The sequence below is a fragment of the Hypanus sabinus genome, chromosome 11 (assembly GCF_030144855.1).
Source record: "Hypanus sabinus isolate sHypSab1 chromosome 11, sHypSab1.hap1, whole genome shotgun sequence".
Taxonomy (NCBI): Eukaryota; Metazoa; Chordata; class Chondrichthyes; order Myliobatiformes; family Dasyatidae; genus Hypanus; species Hypanus sabinus.
The window spans coordinates 60,306,479-60,324,765 of NC_082716.1; the positions used below are offsets into that span (position 1 = coordinate 60,306,479).

General features: G+C 39.3%; 1 protein-coding gene across 2 annotated transcripts in view; it reads right to left on the minus strand.

The window, feature by feature from the left end:
• Nucleotides 1-18,287, minus strand: part of pde4dip (phosphodiesterase 4D interacting protein) — a 417,345-nt gene that overhangs the window by 155,322 nt on the left and 243,736 nt on the right. For both annotated transcript variants that reach the window (XM_059984447.1, XM_059984446.1), the window contains 4 exons: nt 14,733-14,856; nt 12,759-12,925; nt 7,540-7,693; nt 4,532-4,585 (listed from right to left, as the gene is read on the minus strand). In XM_059984447.1, coding sequence (XP_059840430.1) covers nt 4,532-4,585; nt 7,540-7,693; nt 12,759-12,925; nt 14,733-14,856 — 499 coding nt within the window. The remainder of the gene's footprint in view (nt 1-4,531; nt 4,586-7,539; nt 7,694-12,758; nt 12,926-14,732; nt 14,857-18,287) is intronic.

Here is an 18,287-nt window from a genome sequence, read left to right on the forward strand (position 1 = left end):
AGGTATTACGAATGTTGTCTTCTATTCATCCCCCTCGTCGATGAGTGGATGTGAATCAGGTTCTATGTGGTCCGTAGATTCAGTCTGGTGAAGAATCTGAACTCCACAGAGTGTTTTAAATGCGTGAGCTCATCAAGGAGAGAGGGAAGCTGTTCTTAATAGAGATCTTGTTCAGTCCACTCTCGTCAACGCAGGGCCAAAGTCTCTCATATTTCATTTTGACAAAGAAGAATCCTGCACTGACTGGGGACTGGAATGGTTGAATGAAGCTGTGAGGTAGCGCTTTGGTCATTCATTGCTTGGGTCTCAGGAGGGGAGAGGGAGAACAGATGACCTTGGGGAAGGTGGTGGCTGGGAGGAGGTTGATTGCACAGTTGTGTGGTCTGTGAGGTGGCAGGGTGCTGGCCTCTCTTGTATTGTTGTGGTATTTCTGTGGGAGTTTGGTGAGTTTGAGGTTGTCCTCCATCACCACGGATTTATGGGGTGTAGTCAGCTGAAACCGAAGGCAGATAGTTTGTAAGGTGGGTCCCCAACTCAGCAGTGAACTTGATGACCAGGCAAAGTGAGGGTTGTGAATGGAGAGCCTGGGGTAGCCCAAGATGACAAGAGTGTTGGGTGAGTTGATAAGGAGGAGCTGGATAGACTCGTGGTGCTATCCGATGTTCAAGTACACAGGCTATAAGCATGCTCTAACCGTTTCAGACCCCAAGGGACAGCATCAATGGCTGTGATACAGAAGGGGTGACAGATAGCCTTGGTAAAAGCTGCACACACAGAGCCCAGTCCAGAAAGCTGCCTGTGCACTGGAATGCACCAGAATCTCCAGCGAGAGTACAGCAATTGGGGTGCAGAAGTGTGCAGTAGTAACTAATAGTCTGCACAGATACAAACACCCATACTCAGAACTATGTGGAATGAACAAAGTACATTAAATATATTTATAATGAATAACTCATGTGTTTAAGATGCCATAAGTTCTGAGTGATCATTTTTTTCAGAATGTTTACTATGATTTTATCCTAGTCATCATTGCTGGCATTTATGCCTGAGACAACTAACTGGTTAGTCTGTTTTCCTTTAATCTTTGTCTAATCTTATTTGAAAAATGTGGTCAAAGCACTGGGAGAACTCCCAAGCACTCTTTGAAATAGTACAACGAAATCTCTTTCATTCATGTGGAAAAGAGATCAAGATGTCTTCTGAGATAAATTATCCATCGATAATGAAACACTCTTCATTGTTTTTCTGAGACGTCAGCCTGGAGACTGTGTGTTCAGTAAGTTTCAACTGAAAGGTGAGAAAACCACCACTGAGTTGGCTTTGCATAACTTTTTATGATTTATTGATAAATAAAGTGAATCCTTTAATTCTGCATTGTTAACAAGTTAATCAAAATTAAACTTATTTTCCTCTTCAAAGTACAGTAAAAGATTTAAGTGTTTTGCTATGCCAAGAGTTATTTTGCTAAAATAATTTCAACTCAGATTCAAAGACTCAAGGTACATTTATTATCCAAGTATGTATGCAGTATACAATGCTAAGATTTGTCTTCCCCACAGACAGCCACAAAAAAAAACCATGGAACTCATACAAAAGAAAAACATCAAACCCACTCATCCCACTGCCTTAGAGACTCCAGCTCCAGATTTTTCCTTCAGGGTTTACTCCTGAAGCCTACCTCGTGTGGGTATAGTCGCAAGGTAGTGGAGGTTTGAGATCGGAGTTTTCCTTCTCCTCGACGAGCTGCTAACCATGGCTGATGAGCCCCATCTGGCTTTAAGACACCAGTAACCCGCCTTTTACCATTTTCCTGTCAGTAGAAATAGTTCCGCCAAGCTTAGCAGCTAAGCTACATGTGAAGGCCAGGAGGTGGACTTGGTTGTCAGAGGTTATTTGAAGTGCACATCATTTAATGGGAGCTTGTCCCCATTACCAACCACCAGCTATAACAACCTTAATTGAAAAATCAGCTTGCACAAATGCTAAGGAGATGGTTGGATGATTGAAAATGAGAAACAAGTGCAGATACTGGAATTCTGAAATAAAAACAGAAAATACTGGATATACTCCAGGAGATTAGATAATGTCAGTGGAAAGAGTAACAGAGTTAATACTTCTGACCTAAGGCCTTTCACCAGAATTGTGGAAGTGTGAAAGTGACTTCCTTGCAGAGAAGGAGGGGGAGAGATAGCCAGGGGAGATTTCTGATTGGCTGAGCCCAGGGTTTCCCAGGCAATTTCAATATTCACGGAGCCATCTATTTGATATGTTATTGAGGGCAGTTAGAAAGGGAGCGAGAAAACTAACAGAAGGACATGCAAAAATTGTGAAATACTCTTAGAGCTGTGGCTGAACTGAAAACAAAAAGACAGCGGAAATGCCCAGCACATCGGCAGAGAAAAGCTGAGTTAACCTTTCAGGTGGATAACCACATGGCAGAACTAGCCATTCTACTACAAGCAGAAGGAGGTAAAATGAACTCAGCTGGAAAATAAGGTTCTGTTCTACAAGTTTATGTTGGGCCTTGTTTGAACAGTTTGGACAGCCACAGACAAGTTGATCAGAGTGGGAGTAGGATGGAGAATTAAAGTTGCACACAACTGGAAACTCAGTGTTGCATGAGCTGTACAGAAGTGCCTGCAAAATTGTCAACCAATCTGCACTCCAGTGCAGAGGAGACCACAGTGTGAACAATTAATTATTTGATTGGAAGATGTGCATGTGAATCACTGCTAAATCTTTCAGGTCTCTTTGTGTCACTCAGTTTCCTCTTTCTTGAACTGCCATCAATAATCTATCCACAAGATGGCTTTGTTAACATGGAAGAACCTGGGCAAGCCTGTTCTCATCCTATCATAGATATTCTTTTGCCCTAGGTATCCCTACCCCACACTCTCTGCAACCTAGAACTTGTTTTCTCACTTCCCCAGTTCTTATCAAAAGGTTTTGACTTGAAATATTAAATCTGTTTCTTTTATAAATGCTGCTAGTGTTTCCAGCTTGCTGTGCTTTTATTTCAGAACCTGAATGATCTTGGTTGTTGAAAAAAAGAGTAGAATCAATTAATTTAGTGTCAATAAACTTGCAAATATTGCATAAATAGGGCACCACCAATTTCAATCAAATCTGGTACCAGCATAAGTACAGGTTGAGTACCCCGTATCCAAAATGCACGGGGCCAGAAGTGTTTTGGATTTCAGATTTTTTCGGATCTTGTATTATATTGGCCTTCATCAATCGTGGAATTGAATTCAGGAGCCGAGAGGTAATGTTACAGCTATACAGGACCCTGGTCAGACCCCACTTGGAGTACTGTGCTCAGTTCTAGTCGCCTCACTACAGGAAGGATATGGAAGCCATAGAAAGGGTGCAGAGGAGATTTACAAGGATGTTGCCTGGATTGGGGAGCATGCCTTATGAGAATAGATTTAGTGAACTCGGCCTTTTCTCCTTGGACCAACGGAGGATGAGAAGTGACCTGATAGAGGTGTACAAGATAATGAAAGGCATTGATTGTGTGGATAGTCAGAGGCTTTTTTCCAGGGTTGAATTGGTTGCCACAAGAGGACACAGGTTTAAGGTGCTGGGGAGTAGGTACAGAGGAGATGTCAGGGGTAAGTTTTTTTTTTAAAACAGAGAGAGTGGTGAGTGCATGGAATGGGCTGCCGGCAACGGTGGTGGAGGCAGCTATGCTAGGGTCTTTTAAGAGACTTTTGGATAGGTACATGGAGCTTAGAAAAATAGAGGGCTATGGGTAAGCCTAGTAATTTCTAAGGTAGGGACACGTTCGGCACAAGTTTGTGGGCTGAAGGGCTTGTATTATGCTGTAGGTTTTCTATGTTTCTATATAATGAGATAGCTTAGGATCTCCATCATTTCCATTTATGTGCTACCGGTAAGCAGTCGTTATCTTGCATTTGTTCATCACACATACATACTGATGCAGATGTTTAGTGTGTTAAATTTTCATCAGTGATGACCTTGGCAAACTCATCAATAAATTTCTCTGCTGCTTTGTGATCAGCAGATGCTTCATCACCATAAATCTTTAAAAATTAATGTCCTGCCTTTTCTTAAATTTCTGCATCCAACCTGCTGAATATACATGATTACAATTTCAATTTTCAGTTCGTTGTGATAGACCTTTGCTTGTTTCATGGTCAGCATACCATTAAGTGGCAGATATTCTCTCTGACAGTGAAGCCACTCATTCAATACATCGAGATCTTCATTTTTCACTTTATGCAGTATTTTTTCTATTTTACATTAACTTCTTTTTATTACGATGTGAGGTCACTTCTCAGACCTGTCTGTGGTGCACACAGACCTGCACATCACCTGGGATCCTTCCCAGTGCCTTGTGGAAATTTCCATTTGTGATGTCCTGTCAATGCTCAAGAAGAATTTGAATTCCTGAGGTTTTTGGATTTTGTAATTTCGGATGAAGGATTCTCAACTTGAATATTGAACCTTGTGGAAAAAGTACAGTTTACGTTCATACAGCTTATTAAATAAAGGAATTTACTCCTACCTGCATTTCTTGTTGTGTCCGCAACTTCTCTCTGACCACTTCACTTTGTAATTCCTGATAATGTACAGAAAACCAACTGTTTAATGTCATGCACGAATTAACCTGATTATAGATTCAAGTTGAATAGCATGAAAATGGGGCCCTCTGCCCACTATGTCTACGCTGACCTTCTTGCCCATCTGCAATAATCCCATTTGCCTGCATTAGGGCAAGATCCTTCAAAGTGAAAAAGGATCTCGTGTATTCCCGGCATATATGATGAATAAACTCTTCTCGGGCTACCAGCTGGGTACAGGTATCAATTTTTACTGACATTTTGAATTTAAACGCTGCCATCTTCATCAGGAATGATGTCTGGGCATGTCTAGTCCGGTAGTATTTATACCCCCATCCCTCCTGATTGGTTAGTCCATGCCCAATCAGGTTTCCACTGTCTCACCTTGTTTACAATCGAACTCCAGTTCTTACTTAGAGTGAAACCTTCATCTTTGTTAAAACTCTTTTCCTCTAGTTTTTTTTCAGTGGCTTCCTTATCCAGGCGGTGCCAAAAGCCATTGGAGCAGCACAGTAGTTTTGTGCCATCGAAGTCAATCCTATGGCCATTGTGAATGCAATGTTCTACTACCACTGATTTCTCTGGGAAACCCAAACAGATACACCTCCTGTGCTCCTTGATGCAGGGTTCCACTGCATGTCCCATCTGGCCAATTTAAACTGCTCTGCATTCACAGGGTATCCTGAAATACCTGCTGGTAACATCTCGAAGTTCGAGGGTAGTCACTTGAGATTGAAGAAGGAATATCCTACAAAGATTTGAGGAACATTTCGTATTGCAAACATGTTGCATGATAGCAAGGTAAATTCATTAATTATTGTAATATATACAGAGATGTTAAAATCATTGTTGTGATGTGTCTAGTGTGGTAGTGTAGTGGGTAGTGCTTATAGCTCTCACTTTCAGCTTCCCACCACTGGCTAGCAGTCTTGGAAAAGGAGAGCTGAATGTGTCAGTACGTAGCCTTTCCAACAGTAAGTCTCATGTAGTGCCTCCTCACTTGCGACACACCGAAACTGAACTCGCTTCAGACTCATGCTGAACTACAGGGGATGGGAAGGAGGTCTACACGTAGCATGTAGGCCCACTAGTGTATGGTTGTGCCCTGGTGCTCGGGAACCAGATCCTCTGTTACGGGTAAATAGCCTCACAGCCTTGTGGGCAGCCTTCGGAGAGATGAAGGCTATGGGAGTTAAACCCAGACAGCAAATCTGGAGTGGAGCCACTAAGGTGGCTGGACGTCATTAAACATCCTTCCGGCAGGTCCTGCAGCCAAACTGGTACCAAACGTATTGCTTCATAAGCTTTAATTTGGTCTGCACTGGTGAGGCCAACAGAGGGATCTTTCAAATGCTTTGAGAGGCTGGTCGAGCACTACATCTGAAGCATGCTGCCACCCAGACTGGACCCCCTATAATTCGCCTACCGACACAGCCAATCGACAGAAGACACAATAGCTACAGCTCTACACACCATCCATCTGGAGAGGAGGTATGCTTATGTGAGAAAGCTGTTCTTGGGACTACAGTTCTGCAGTCAACACCATAATTCCCTCCAGGCTTGACAAGAAGCTCAGAGAGCTTTGCTTTCACCCTGCCTTGTGTACCTGGATCCCGGACTTCTGTCAGATCACCGGCAGGTGTTAAGAGTGGGCTCCCTCATCTCTGCCCCTCTGACTCTCAACACAGGAGCCCCCCAGGGCTGTGTCATAAGCCCCCTCCTTTACTCTCGGTATACCCATGGCTGTGTTGCCACTCACAGCTCCAATCTGCTAATTATATTTTCAGATGATACTACATTGATTGGCCTAATCTCAAATAATAATGAGGCAGCCTACTGAGAAGTCATCACGCTGACACTGTGGTGTCAAGAAAACAAAGGAGCTAGTTGCGGACTACAGGAGGAACAGAGACAAGCTCATCCCTACTGACATCAGTGGATCTGGGGTTGCGAGGGTGAATAGCTTCAAGTTCCTCGGCATCCACATCAGCGAGGACCTCACGTGGTCTGTACATACTAGCTGTGCGGTGAGAAAAGCACAACAGCGCCTCTTTCACCTCAGACAGTTGAAGAAGTTAGGCATGAGCCTGTCCCCAAATACTAAGGATTTTCTACAGGGGCACAACTCAGAGCATCCTGACTGGCTGCATCACTGCCTGGTATGGGATCTGTACTTCCCTCAATCGCAGGACTCCGCAGAGAGTGGTGTGGACACCCCAGCACATCTGCAGATGCGAACTTCCCACTATTCAGAACATTTACAGTGACAGGTGCGTAAAAAGGGCCCATAGGGTCACTGGGGACCTGAGTCACCCCAACCACAAACTGTTCCAGCTGCTACTATCCAGGAAACATTACCGCAGCATTAAGGCCAGGACCAACCGGCTCCGGGACAGCTTCTTCCACCAGGCTATCGGACTGATTAATTCATGCTAACACAATTGTATTTCTAAATGAAATTGAGTGTTCTGTTGTATATATTACTCTACCTACTATTTATTACAAATTACTATAATTTGCACATTGCACATTCAGACGGAGATGTAACGTAAAGATTTTTACTCCCCATGTAAGAAACATTGTGCTATTTGTAGCTGGCATAATTTTCTGTGCTATTAAGAATTCAGGTATGGAGGTCAAAGTTTTCAAGTCATGGACTGTAAGATTATCTGCCAATTAAATTAACCTAGACAGTGAACTTGTTACATCAGTCTGCTTGCCAGATTTCTTGATATTCACTTCTATTCCACAAACTGCTGCTCTGAGAAATAAATTATAAAATTTACTTTATGTAAGGAGCAACTAATGAGGATTAGGCAGTGAGAGTACAAGTGTTTAACCTATAAGTCCAGTTTTCAACAGTAATCATCACATCTGTGATACCAATTAGACTTAGACATGTTGATGGAATTATCTCACTGGCTTTTATGTTAACTGTAAAACAAACACTTACTTCATCTTCATTTCCTTTCTGACATGGACTGTCAATCAGTTCTTCAAAGTCTAAATCTCCAATATGATGATCCACCACTTTGTGATTTCCATCACGTAAAAGATCTATCTGAGTATCTTTGTTCCTTAGTTCTTGGGTCAGCTGATCTATAATTCTGCATGAAAGTAAAAAATGTGTTCAGTTTGAAAATACTGAATGAAAATCTAAGTTTATAGCGATAAGTTTATACGCCCTTGTTTTCTGTGTAGGAATACAGCACTCTTGTGTTGTATTAAATTGACAATAAAACCCTTTGCAGGTCAAAGTAGTAAATATTATTTGCACTATGAATACTGGATCCAATAGTCCAAAATATGCAGCACCACTGAGATGTATAAGTGATGGGAAGATTTTGTACCAAATAATAAAATTTCAATAATGTTAAGAAAAACAAGTAACTGTTAATATTTCAATACTTAACTTTAAAAACATTGTAATGGACCATTAAGATTACTTACTCAATATATACAATAATGGTTTGACTTAAGATTTTCGAGATATTATAAATATTATAGCTGTAGATAATGATATTGGCTATTTTTTGCAGAGCAGCAAAAGATAAAAATTTCAGGAATTTATTTGAATGTACTAAAAGTTAATACTTGAATTTATGTACAGCTTTATCACATTGTAGACAGTGTGTGAGGGAGGATAGGCAGGTGATAGAGAAGGAGTGAGCTCAGACCGAAGATGTAGGGGAGAAGGAAGAAAAAGATAGTAAAGTTGTTTGCACCATTAGGGATAAACAGAGAGTAAGAGGAGGAGAATTTCTTAAATGCATTTATTTTAATGCTAGGAGCATTATAAGAAAGGTGGATGAGCTTAGAGCATGGATTGATACCTGGAAATATGATGTTGTAGCTATTAGTGAAATATTGTTGCAGGAGGGGTGTGATTGGCAAATAATTATTCCTGGTTTTCGTTGCTTCAGGTGTGATAGAATTGGAGGGGCAAGAGGAGGAGATGTTGCATTGCTTATCAGAGAAAATATTACATCGGTGCTTTGGCAGGATAGATTAGAGGGCACGTCTAGGGAGACTATTTGGGTGGAGTTGAGGAATGGGAAAGGTGTAGTAACACTTATAGGGGTGTATTATAGATACCTATATGGGGAGCAAGAATTGGAGGAGCAAAATTGTAAGGAGATAGCAGATATTTGTAGTAAGCACAAGGTTGTGATTGTGGGAGATTTTAATTTTCCACACAGACTGGCAAGTCCATTCTGTAAAAGGGCTGGATGGTTTGGAGTTTGTAAAATGTGTGCAGGATAGTTTTTTGCAGCAATACATAGAGGTACCAATTAGAGAAGGGGAGTGTTGAATCTCCTATTTGGGAATGAGATAGGTCAGGTGATGGAGGTATGTGTTGGGGAGCACTTCGGGTCCAGTGATCACAATGCCATTAGTTTCAATATAATTATCGAGAAGGATAGGTCTGGTCCCAGGGTTGAGATTTTTGATTGGAGAAAGGCTAACTTTGAGGAGATGCGGAACGATTTAGGAGGAGTGGACTGGGACAATTTGTTTTATGGGAAGGATGTAATAGGGAAATGGAGGTTATTTAAAGGTGAAATTTTGAGGGTACAGAATCTTTATGTTCCTGTTCGGTTGAAAGGAAAGGTTATAAGTTTGAGAGAGCCATGGTTTTCAAGGGATATTGGAAACTTGGTTCAGAAAAAGAGAGAGATCTACAACAAATATAGGCAGTATGGAGTAAATGAGGTGATCGAGGAATATAAAGAATGTAAAAAGAATCTTAAGAAAGAAATTAGAAAAGCTAAAAGAAGATATGAGGTTGCTTAGGATTTATTTTCACCTTGCTTGCCAAAGGGTTTCTACAGTTATATTAATAGCAAAAGGATAGTAAGGGATAAAGTTGGTCCCTTAGAGAATCAGAGTGGACAGCTATGTGTGGAGCCAAAAGAGATGGGGGAGATTTTGAACAATTTCTTTTCTTTGGTATTCACTAAGAAGAAGGATATTGAATTGGTAAGGTAAGGGAAACAAGTAGGGAAGTTATGGAAACTATTATGATTAAAGAAGAGGAAGTCCTGGTGCTTTTAAAAAATATAAAAGTGGATAAGTCTCCAGGTCCTGACAGGATATTCCCTAGGACCTTGAGGGAAGTTAGTGCAGAAATAGCAGGGGCTCTGACAGAAATATTTCAAATGTCATTAGAAACGGGGATGGTGCCGGAGGATTGGTTTATTGCTCATGTGGTTCCATTGTTTAAAAAGGGTTCTAAGAGTAAACCTAGCAATTTTCGGCCTGCAAGTTTGACGTCAGTGGTGGGTAAGTTAGTGGAAAGTATTCTTAGAGATGGTATGTATAATTATCTGGATGGACAGGGTCTGATTAGGAACAGTCAACATGGGTTTGTGTGTGGAAGGTTGTATTTGACAAATCTTATTGAATTTTTTGAAGAGGTTACTAGGAAAGTTGATGAGGGTAAATCAGTGGATGTTGTCTATATGGACTTCTGACAAGGTTCTGCATGGAAGGTTAGTTAGGAAGGTTCAATTGTTAGGTATTAATATTGAAGTAGTAAAATGGATTCAACAGTGGTTGGATGGGATATGCTAGAGAGTAGTGGTGGATAACTGTTTGTCAGGTTGGAGGCTGGTGTCTAGTGGTGTGCCTCAGGGATCTGTACTGGGTCCAATGTTGTTTGTCATATACATTAATGATCTGGATGATGGGGTGGTAAATTGGATTAGTAAGTATGCAGATGATACTAAGGTAGGTGGCGTTGTGGATAATGAAGGAGGTTTTCAAAGCTTGCAGAGAGATTTAGGCCAGTTAGAAGAGTGGGCTGAAAGATGGCAGATGGAGTTTATTGCTGATAAGTGTGAGATGCTACATTTTGGTAGGAATAATCCAAATAGGACATACATGGTAAATGGTAGGTCATTGAAGAATGGAGTAGAACAGACTAATCTAGGAATAATGGTGCATAGTTCCCTGAAGGTGGAACCTCATGTGGATAGGGTGGTGAAGAAAGCTTTTGGTATGCTGGCCTTTATAAATCAGACCATGGAGTAAAGGAATTGGGATGCAATGTTAAAATTGTACAAGGCATTGGTGAGGCCAAATTTGGAGTATTGTGTACAGTTCTGGTCACCGAATTATAGGAAAGATGTCAACAAGATAGAGAGAGTACAGAGGAGATTTACCAGAATGTTACCTGGGTTTCAGCACCTAAGTTACAGAGAAAGGCTGAACAAGTTAGGTCTTTATTCTTTGGAGCTAGAAGGTTGAGGGGGGGGGGACTTGATAGAGGTATTTAAAATTATGAGGGGGATAGATAGAGTTGATGTGGATAGGCTTTTTCCATTGAGAGTAGGGGAGATTCAAAAAAGAGGACATGAATTAAGGGACAAAAGGGGCAAAAGTTTAGGGGTAAAACGAGGGGGAACTTCTTTACTTAGAGAGTGGTAGCTGTGTGGAATAAGCTTCCAGTAGAAGTGGTAGAGGCAGGTTGGATATTGTCATTTAAAAAAAAATTGGATAAGTATATGGACAGGAAAGGAATGGAGGGTTATGGGCTGAGTGCAGGTCAGGGGGACTAGATGAGAGTAAGTGTTCGGCACGGACTAGAAGGGCTGAGATGGCTTGTTTCCGTGCTGTAATTGGTATATGGATTTTTGAATCATTTAACAAACTGAAATACATTTGAATTGCAGATATTGCTTTTGTGGGACCAACTTAATATCTCTTTTAAATTACCAGACTCCTTGAAAATTCCACAAACTGAATAACCATCTATTAATTTTTACACATTTAATTATAAAGATGGAAATATTGTTCATGATTATAGAATAGCACCCTGATCTTCTTTAAATAATGCATCGGATCCTTGAGATTTGATAGAACATTTAACAACTCAATTCCACCCAGGGAAGTTAGCATTTAATTATGAACTTGTTGTTTCTTCTCATGACTTGTGGCGTATTGGGCAGCATTTTTTGCCATTGCCTTAGCATTTGCTGTTTCGTAGAAGGCCGAGTTGCTAGTTTGATGCTCAACCCAGCACGGATGGGAAGTGTGCAAGGGGCCAGTCATATTCGAACCCGGGGCCATAAACCTCTAAGTCTGGTGTTGATGCCACTACACCACCAGCCAGCATAATTATGCACTTAGATCACAATAAAATTATTGAAAATAATAATCAGAGAGGAAATCCTGAACTATTGTTTCCGAAACAGTCACAAATGAAAATCCTTGCAGAGAAACGTTAGTAACTGAGGCCCTTTCTCACAATCATTCTTCACCCCTTCAAAGCGGCGCTTTTATTTCTAAAACATTATTTCAGTACAGTGGATTCCAGTTAATTGGGACACATTGGGACCAGTATATATTTTGGCCCAATTCAGTGGCTACCCCAATTAGCTGAAGTTTCATGGAAATATTTAAAGGGCTATAAAAAAGACAAACTACTATTTAACTGAGTAACAAATTACATATTGTAATGAATTACAGAATAGAACACTATCACAAAATAGAACACAAAAATTAATACTATTACAATACCATAAAAACGTGTATTAATTTCTAATAGTTATCGACAGAGGAATTCATCCAATGTACCTCTCTGCTACTGCATCCTTTTGATTTGACTGTAAAGGAACAAAATCAGCGTAGACACCGAATGTGGAAAATGGACTGCCTCCATACAATACTAACAATGATTGCATCCTCCAAAGCCTCATTTTCATTGCAACATTCAAGATGATTGTTGATACTTTCAAACTCTTCATAGTTCCTGACTTGTTTTAGTACTGAAATCATTTCATATTTACTCACGGACATTTCAGACATCACCAAGCCTGAATGCTTGAAACCTCAGTAAGTAAAACAGTTCTGAATTCTGTTACTGCTTATTTCTCACCAACTATCAGTTTTTGAGCACAAGCATATGCAACTGATATAATTTAAAAACCGTTCCCCCTAAGTGCAGTGTAGTGTTTAATTGCCACAACAGTATGCACCTGTAACTAGTTAAAAACTGCTAGACAATAGTCCCTGGCTCCAATTAGTGGCATGATGTCCCAAATAATTGAAGGGAATCCTACTTATTTTCTCTTTGTTTTTGTTCTTTAAGAGTTGTCCCAAATAAGAGGTTGCCCTGATGAACCAATGGGCCAATTAACCGAAATCCACTGTACAGGTTTCATGCATTACCTGTCCTTTTCCATTAAAGCCCTTTCATTAGTTTCCCACAATTTTATATTCTCTTGGTTTTCCCAATTGCAATCATTCAGTTTCTTCTCCAATTCAAGAGATCGTAGTTTCTCAGTCTGCAAAATAGCAGTCATTTTTTCCATTTCATTCTTGGCCAATCTGGATTCCTGTTTGGAACAGCAGAGATAGCAATTTTAGCTTTTTTAAAATTTTTGAATTTACAAATATCAGTTATAAATCCATGTTTGCGTCAGTCTGGTAAAATTTTTAATAATTTGGTTGCTACCTTCACAAAAAGATATTGTAATGAATATTTTATTTCCTGGAAAGTGAGTGGCATTTTCTTAAAAGATAGTGCCTATGTGTGCGTGTATGTGCGCTTGTGTGCATGTGCATGTGTGTGTGTGTGCATGTCCGTCCCAACACAATTCCTTGACTAAGCTGTCTACAGTCAAATCAATAGTTTAAAGAAGGTATATCCAATGTAAGTAATTGAAATAAAAGATTGAAGTGTTTTATATTCATGCATATTCTTTTTCTCTCGCATCCAAATGGCTCTGTTCAATGGGTATTGCTGAGATGGCCTAAAGACTCTTGTATCTGATACTACTTTTCTGCACTGTAAAATGTGACCTTTGGAACTGATGCTAAGACTGGAGAATTGGTTGGGTGTGGGGTTAGAGAGGGCCAGTACCTCAATTAATTGTTTGAGACTTGTGGGTCAAGTCGGCCAGTAAGGTTAGTGGCTGGAGGAGCATGGCTGATATATTGTAGCTGAGAGGTGGCTCTAACTAAATGATAGGGTTCGTGAAAGTAGTTTGTCAGAAGGATCATCACCAGGAGTGGGTGGCAGAGAAAGGTGTGATAGATGATAGAGAATTCACGCAAAACTGGGATCTCATCATCAAGTTAGGACTAGGGATTCAGTGGACTGGAGAATGGGACCATTGGAAAGGGACTGGCAGATTGTGTGTGCTGGGAGCTACAGTAATCGAGAAATCAGATGGTTGGAAGAGGTCAGTGGACCTTTTGTTGGAGAAGCAGATTCAATCTATTGAGGGCCCAGAGATTCAAATGTAATTATATGCTTGTCTTACAAGGGCCCTAATCTACCACACAATTGCAAAGATAAATAAAGAATATGAATGAATGAAAGAATTAAATTAATTTATTTCAGTTAGTACAAACATAACAAAAAGCATAATTTACAATGATGATTTCAAAGGACAAAATTTTAACAAAAAACATAGATATTCTTTAAAACAGACTGAAAGGGTGTAGGCTGATCTTTTTAATGGTCAGGCTTTGAGCCTTTCTGAATCTAAATGCTGGAATTCTATCTCTTCCTCGCTCTCGTTTTCCTTAAGATGGTCCTCTTTAGCTAAACCTTTGATTACCTATCTTAATATCTTCTTGTGTCCATATTTGTCAAATTATACCATGAAGGATTAGCTTGGGATGTTTTACTGCTGGATATGTAAGTTAAAACAAGTGCTGCCATTTTTGACGTATGAAAAGGGGAATGTTGCTGACCAGGTCTATTTATTGTTCACATTATGACTCAATGACAACCATGACTTCTGCCCTCAGACAGGTCACAGTCTCCTTTCCAAATGCAGTAACATTTAACTGTGGACCAAAGCTAAGTCTAAAACCAATGGTTTTAATATCCATGTGAGTTCTGTTTACCTTTTGCTGAGGCAAATTAACGAAGCAGAGTACTGAACCTGTAACCTCCTGACTTGTTGATGATGTTAAACAATCATGATCCTAAAAGAACATCTTTTAAAAAGATAGGTGGCTTGGTTAATGGAACTATTTGTGAAAATGAGAGGAATGAAATTAAATCCTACATGCTGGATTTGACTGGTTAACTAAATCAACATCATGTTCTGATATAATGATCTATTCCAAATAGTGATAACAATAAAGGAAACCATGAACTGAGGCTGTGATGCTTCCAGGTCTACCTACCTCTTGCAGAAGCTGGATTTTATTCTGCAAGATAGCTTGCACATGCTCAGTTTCCTGCTGCTTCTCTTCATATTTCTGGTGGATGTCAGCTTCATTTTGGTTGCTCAGTTTTTCTACTGCTTTCCTAGAGCAAGAGGAAAATTAATATTTATTCACCTATCAAAAAATAATTATCAATGGACCATCTCATTAAACAATGTTGGAAATAGATAAATGCTATTCAGAGCATGCATGTTCCCTGTCCTCCTCCTTATCAGAATTGGTGTAGGACAGGAACATCAGTGCAGCCCATCAATGATTGGTTAGTTATTTAAATTGTGACTATTTTGTTGGGTCAATAAAGTTAATACAAGGGTCAATTACACTGTTTTAAACTTTGTTCACAAACTTACGCTATAACATCTTGCTGGGATTCCTAGTCATTCAGATTCACATTATTCTTAGAGAGCATCCTTAGTACAATGGGAAGTGGAAATTTCCCTTTTTTTCAATATGCAAATCTATTACTTTTTGTATTAGTCTATATTTGCATTGGCTTCCCTTCAATTCTGATAAATGCTAATATTAATTATAGACAAGGGAAGATACAGCAACATATTCACATTTACAAAGATGCAACAGTTTATATGTTTTTAATATTAGATGCAAAGCAGTTATATGTGCTTTATATCAACAGAAGGTGTCTGACTGAAGAATAGTCAAATTACCAGCTATTCTTCAGTGTTTTCTTTTCAGATGACATGTCTAGTATTCCAGGGTAATGACTGTTCAACTGATTTTAACTTCTCAAAGATAAAAAAAGGAAGAAATGGAAAGCTACTCTTAGGAAACATGTTGAAGACTGATTTTACATGTGGTTATGTGAATTCACTAATAGGCTATAAGGACCAAAAGCTATACATAGCAGGACCATTAATATTAAGTGTGTTCACAGTCTGCCAACATGAATTGTGGCAGAAATATCAAAAATATTTAAGTAAACTGATTGTGTAGTTTTAGAAGATGGACGCAGTGCCCGAAAAACACTTAATGCAGAATCTTCTCCACCATATACACCTCTTTCCATGTTCCAACATGCCTGCACCAATAAGTAAGTCACGTTTAGCTGCAAATACAGTTAGGTCTGTTGACAGGTTCCTGTTGTAGCCTCAGTGGAGTTTACAGCTGTCATTAGCTATTAATATGCTGTGATGGGAGCAGAGGAGAGTATGTCCTTGGAGGCTGTACTGAAGTACAGACTTTTAGTCAGTTTCCAACAATCCTTCTGCCCCAGTTACACGTGGTTTGTTGATAGATTACATTAGCAATTCAGAATGCTGCTAACAATCTTAAGCTGTTTATGAATGGCCTTTTTCCAATATTCTAGCTGACTTTGCTTCTATCTACAAATGGTCAATGTTGTTGGCAACATTTTAGGGTTAGTCATACATAACTTGTTGAAGCAAAATCTGAAACTGGGCAACACTATGCTTTGTTTTGAAGGTCACACAGGCTTCAACTCATTCACACAACACAACTGTAACAAGTAAATATTTTCAATATATTTTCATCTCAATACAATTCTTCAAAACTTTGAAACTTCCGTTCCTCAATAGATCTACCATCTCTGTCAACACAACTACTTGTCTCCATTTCCTATCCGATGTCCCTTTGAATGGTCTGGGCCCAGATTGTTGACTCATTATTTCTTTCCATAGATGCTGTCTGACCTGCTGACAAACTATCCAGTCTTTGAATGAATGAAAATGTAAAAACAGATATTTTGTCTGGACAACTTGCTAGAAACACTCCACAGATCAGACAGCATCTAGAGAAAGAAACAGAGTAAATGTTTCAGATCTGGTTCTTTGACCTTAAACATTAATCCTTAATTTCTTAAACATTTAACTGGCCCTCAATCAGTTTTAAATATATAAATACATCACAGAAAATTTCCCCTATTTTTTCTAGTTTGTAAGATCACAACTACATCCACTTTGATGCTTACATTTTCTCTGTGAACAATGGTATTTGTCTCCTTTTCTGTCAATTTTGAGTCCAGTTCAATTGTCTACCTGGTGACTTATCCCTGAGCTTCATTACTTAGGTGTAAAAGTTTTCTTACTGACTTCCTTTCTTACTCTTGACCTTTCCCTTTTACAATGATGTCTTTGGATTTTCACTGTATTAAGCTTACAGTTTGATATATTGCAATGACAGCTTTCTTGAAAGCATTTTGGTGATATGTTCTTGTTTACAGAATTTTTGGATACATCTGAAGCCGTGAATGTACAATGAGCACCTTTTCCGCACCACTAAAGCAAGAACATGCTTCCTACAAAACCACTGTATGAGCCACTTACTGTACTTAATTACATAGTCTTTCCTTCTTTCTTTTGAAATCTCACTGTCTTCAATTTAAAACTTCTTCTGGAAGGATTCTGCAATCTTGTGTTCACGGGTCTTACAATTCTATGATTTACTTATCCATTCAAACATTTAACAAAAAGTAAGTTGCCACTTAACATTTGCAGCCATTGTAAGTAATTATTAAAATTGATTAGAATATCAAACGAAAGAGAAGCTGACTGCACTTTTACAAACATGAATTTTTAGTAACTTCTGCAAACCAGTTTGATGTCTCTCACTGTATCCACCATTAAGCGTAATGCTATTTTGGGGTATGCCTTCATCAAATTTGCCTGGACATCCAGTACAGGTGTGAATTAACTTTTCTGTGTAGAACCTGACACCATAATTGTCCTTACTTTTTACATTTGCAGCTCTTCACTGTCCTGGCTTAGAATCTTTTGTTCAAAGATCCCTTGGAGTGCCTCATCCTACGCAAGTGACTTCAGATAGTGGGGCCAAAAACCCTAAAGCAGCCCAAGGAAAGCTTAACCTAGCACACAAGTTTGGTGAACAGATTTTCCAGTGCAAACATTATGGAAAAATAGGAAGTTAGTATTACATTGCTTGAATCCATGAGAAATGAAGAGATGGAGTGTAGACTGCATATCCCAGGAAGTGCCCAGTTCAGCACTTCCATGTCTACACATGCTTGCATCAAAGGATTAAAATTTCTGGTATGTAGAAAGATGTCAACAGTTTCATAGAAAATTGCTGACATTTTAGAGGACAGTCCAGCCCACTGCTTACTGTTAATTACATGGAATTCGTGTGGTTGTACATATGTTGAAATTGCACTTACTGCATCATTTACAATCTATAATGTTCTGCCTTCCATTTATCAAGAAATTACATAAGACATTGCTCATTCAGTTCCCTGGAAGTATTAACTAACACGCAGTAGAAGTTTAATTGGCTCCCACATAAGGATAGATAAAACGCTGATTTTAATAAATTGACTCACTCCTAATGATCCAGGATTAGAGCAACTTTTCAGCTAACTAAACATTTATTATATTTCAGTTCAGAAGAAATTAGAAAGACAAATATATTGTAATTTAGTGTTGCATGGTTTTCTTCCACTTACAAGATATAATGGAAATGGAAAGGACATTCAAATTCACCATATGTGCAAATATTTCTCACAGAATTAAAACTTTTAGATCT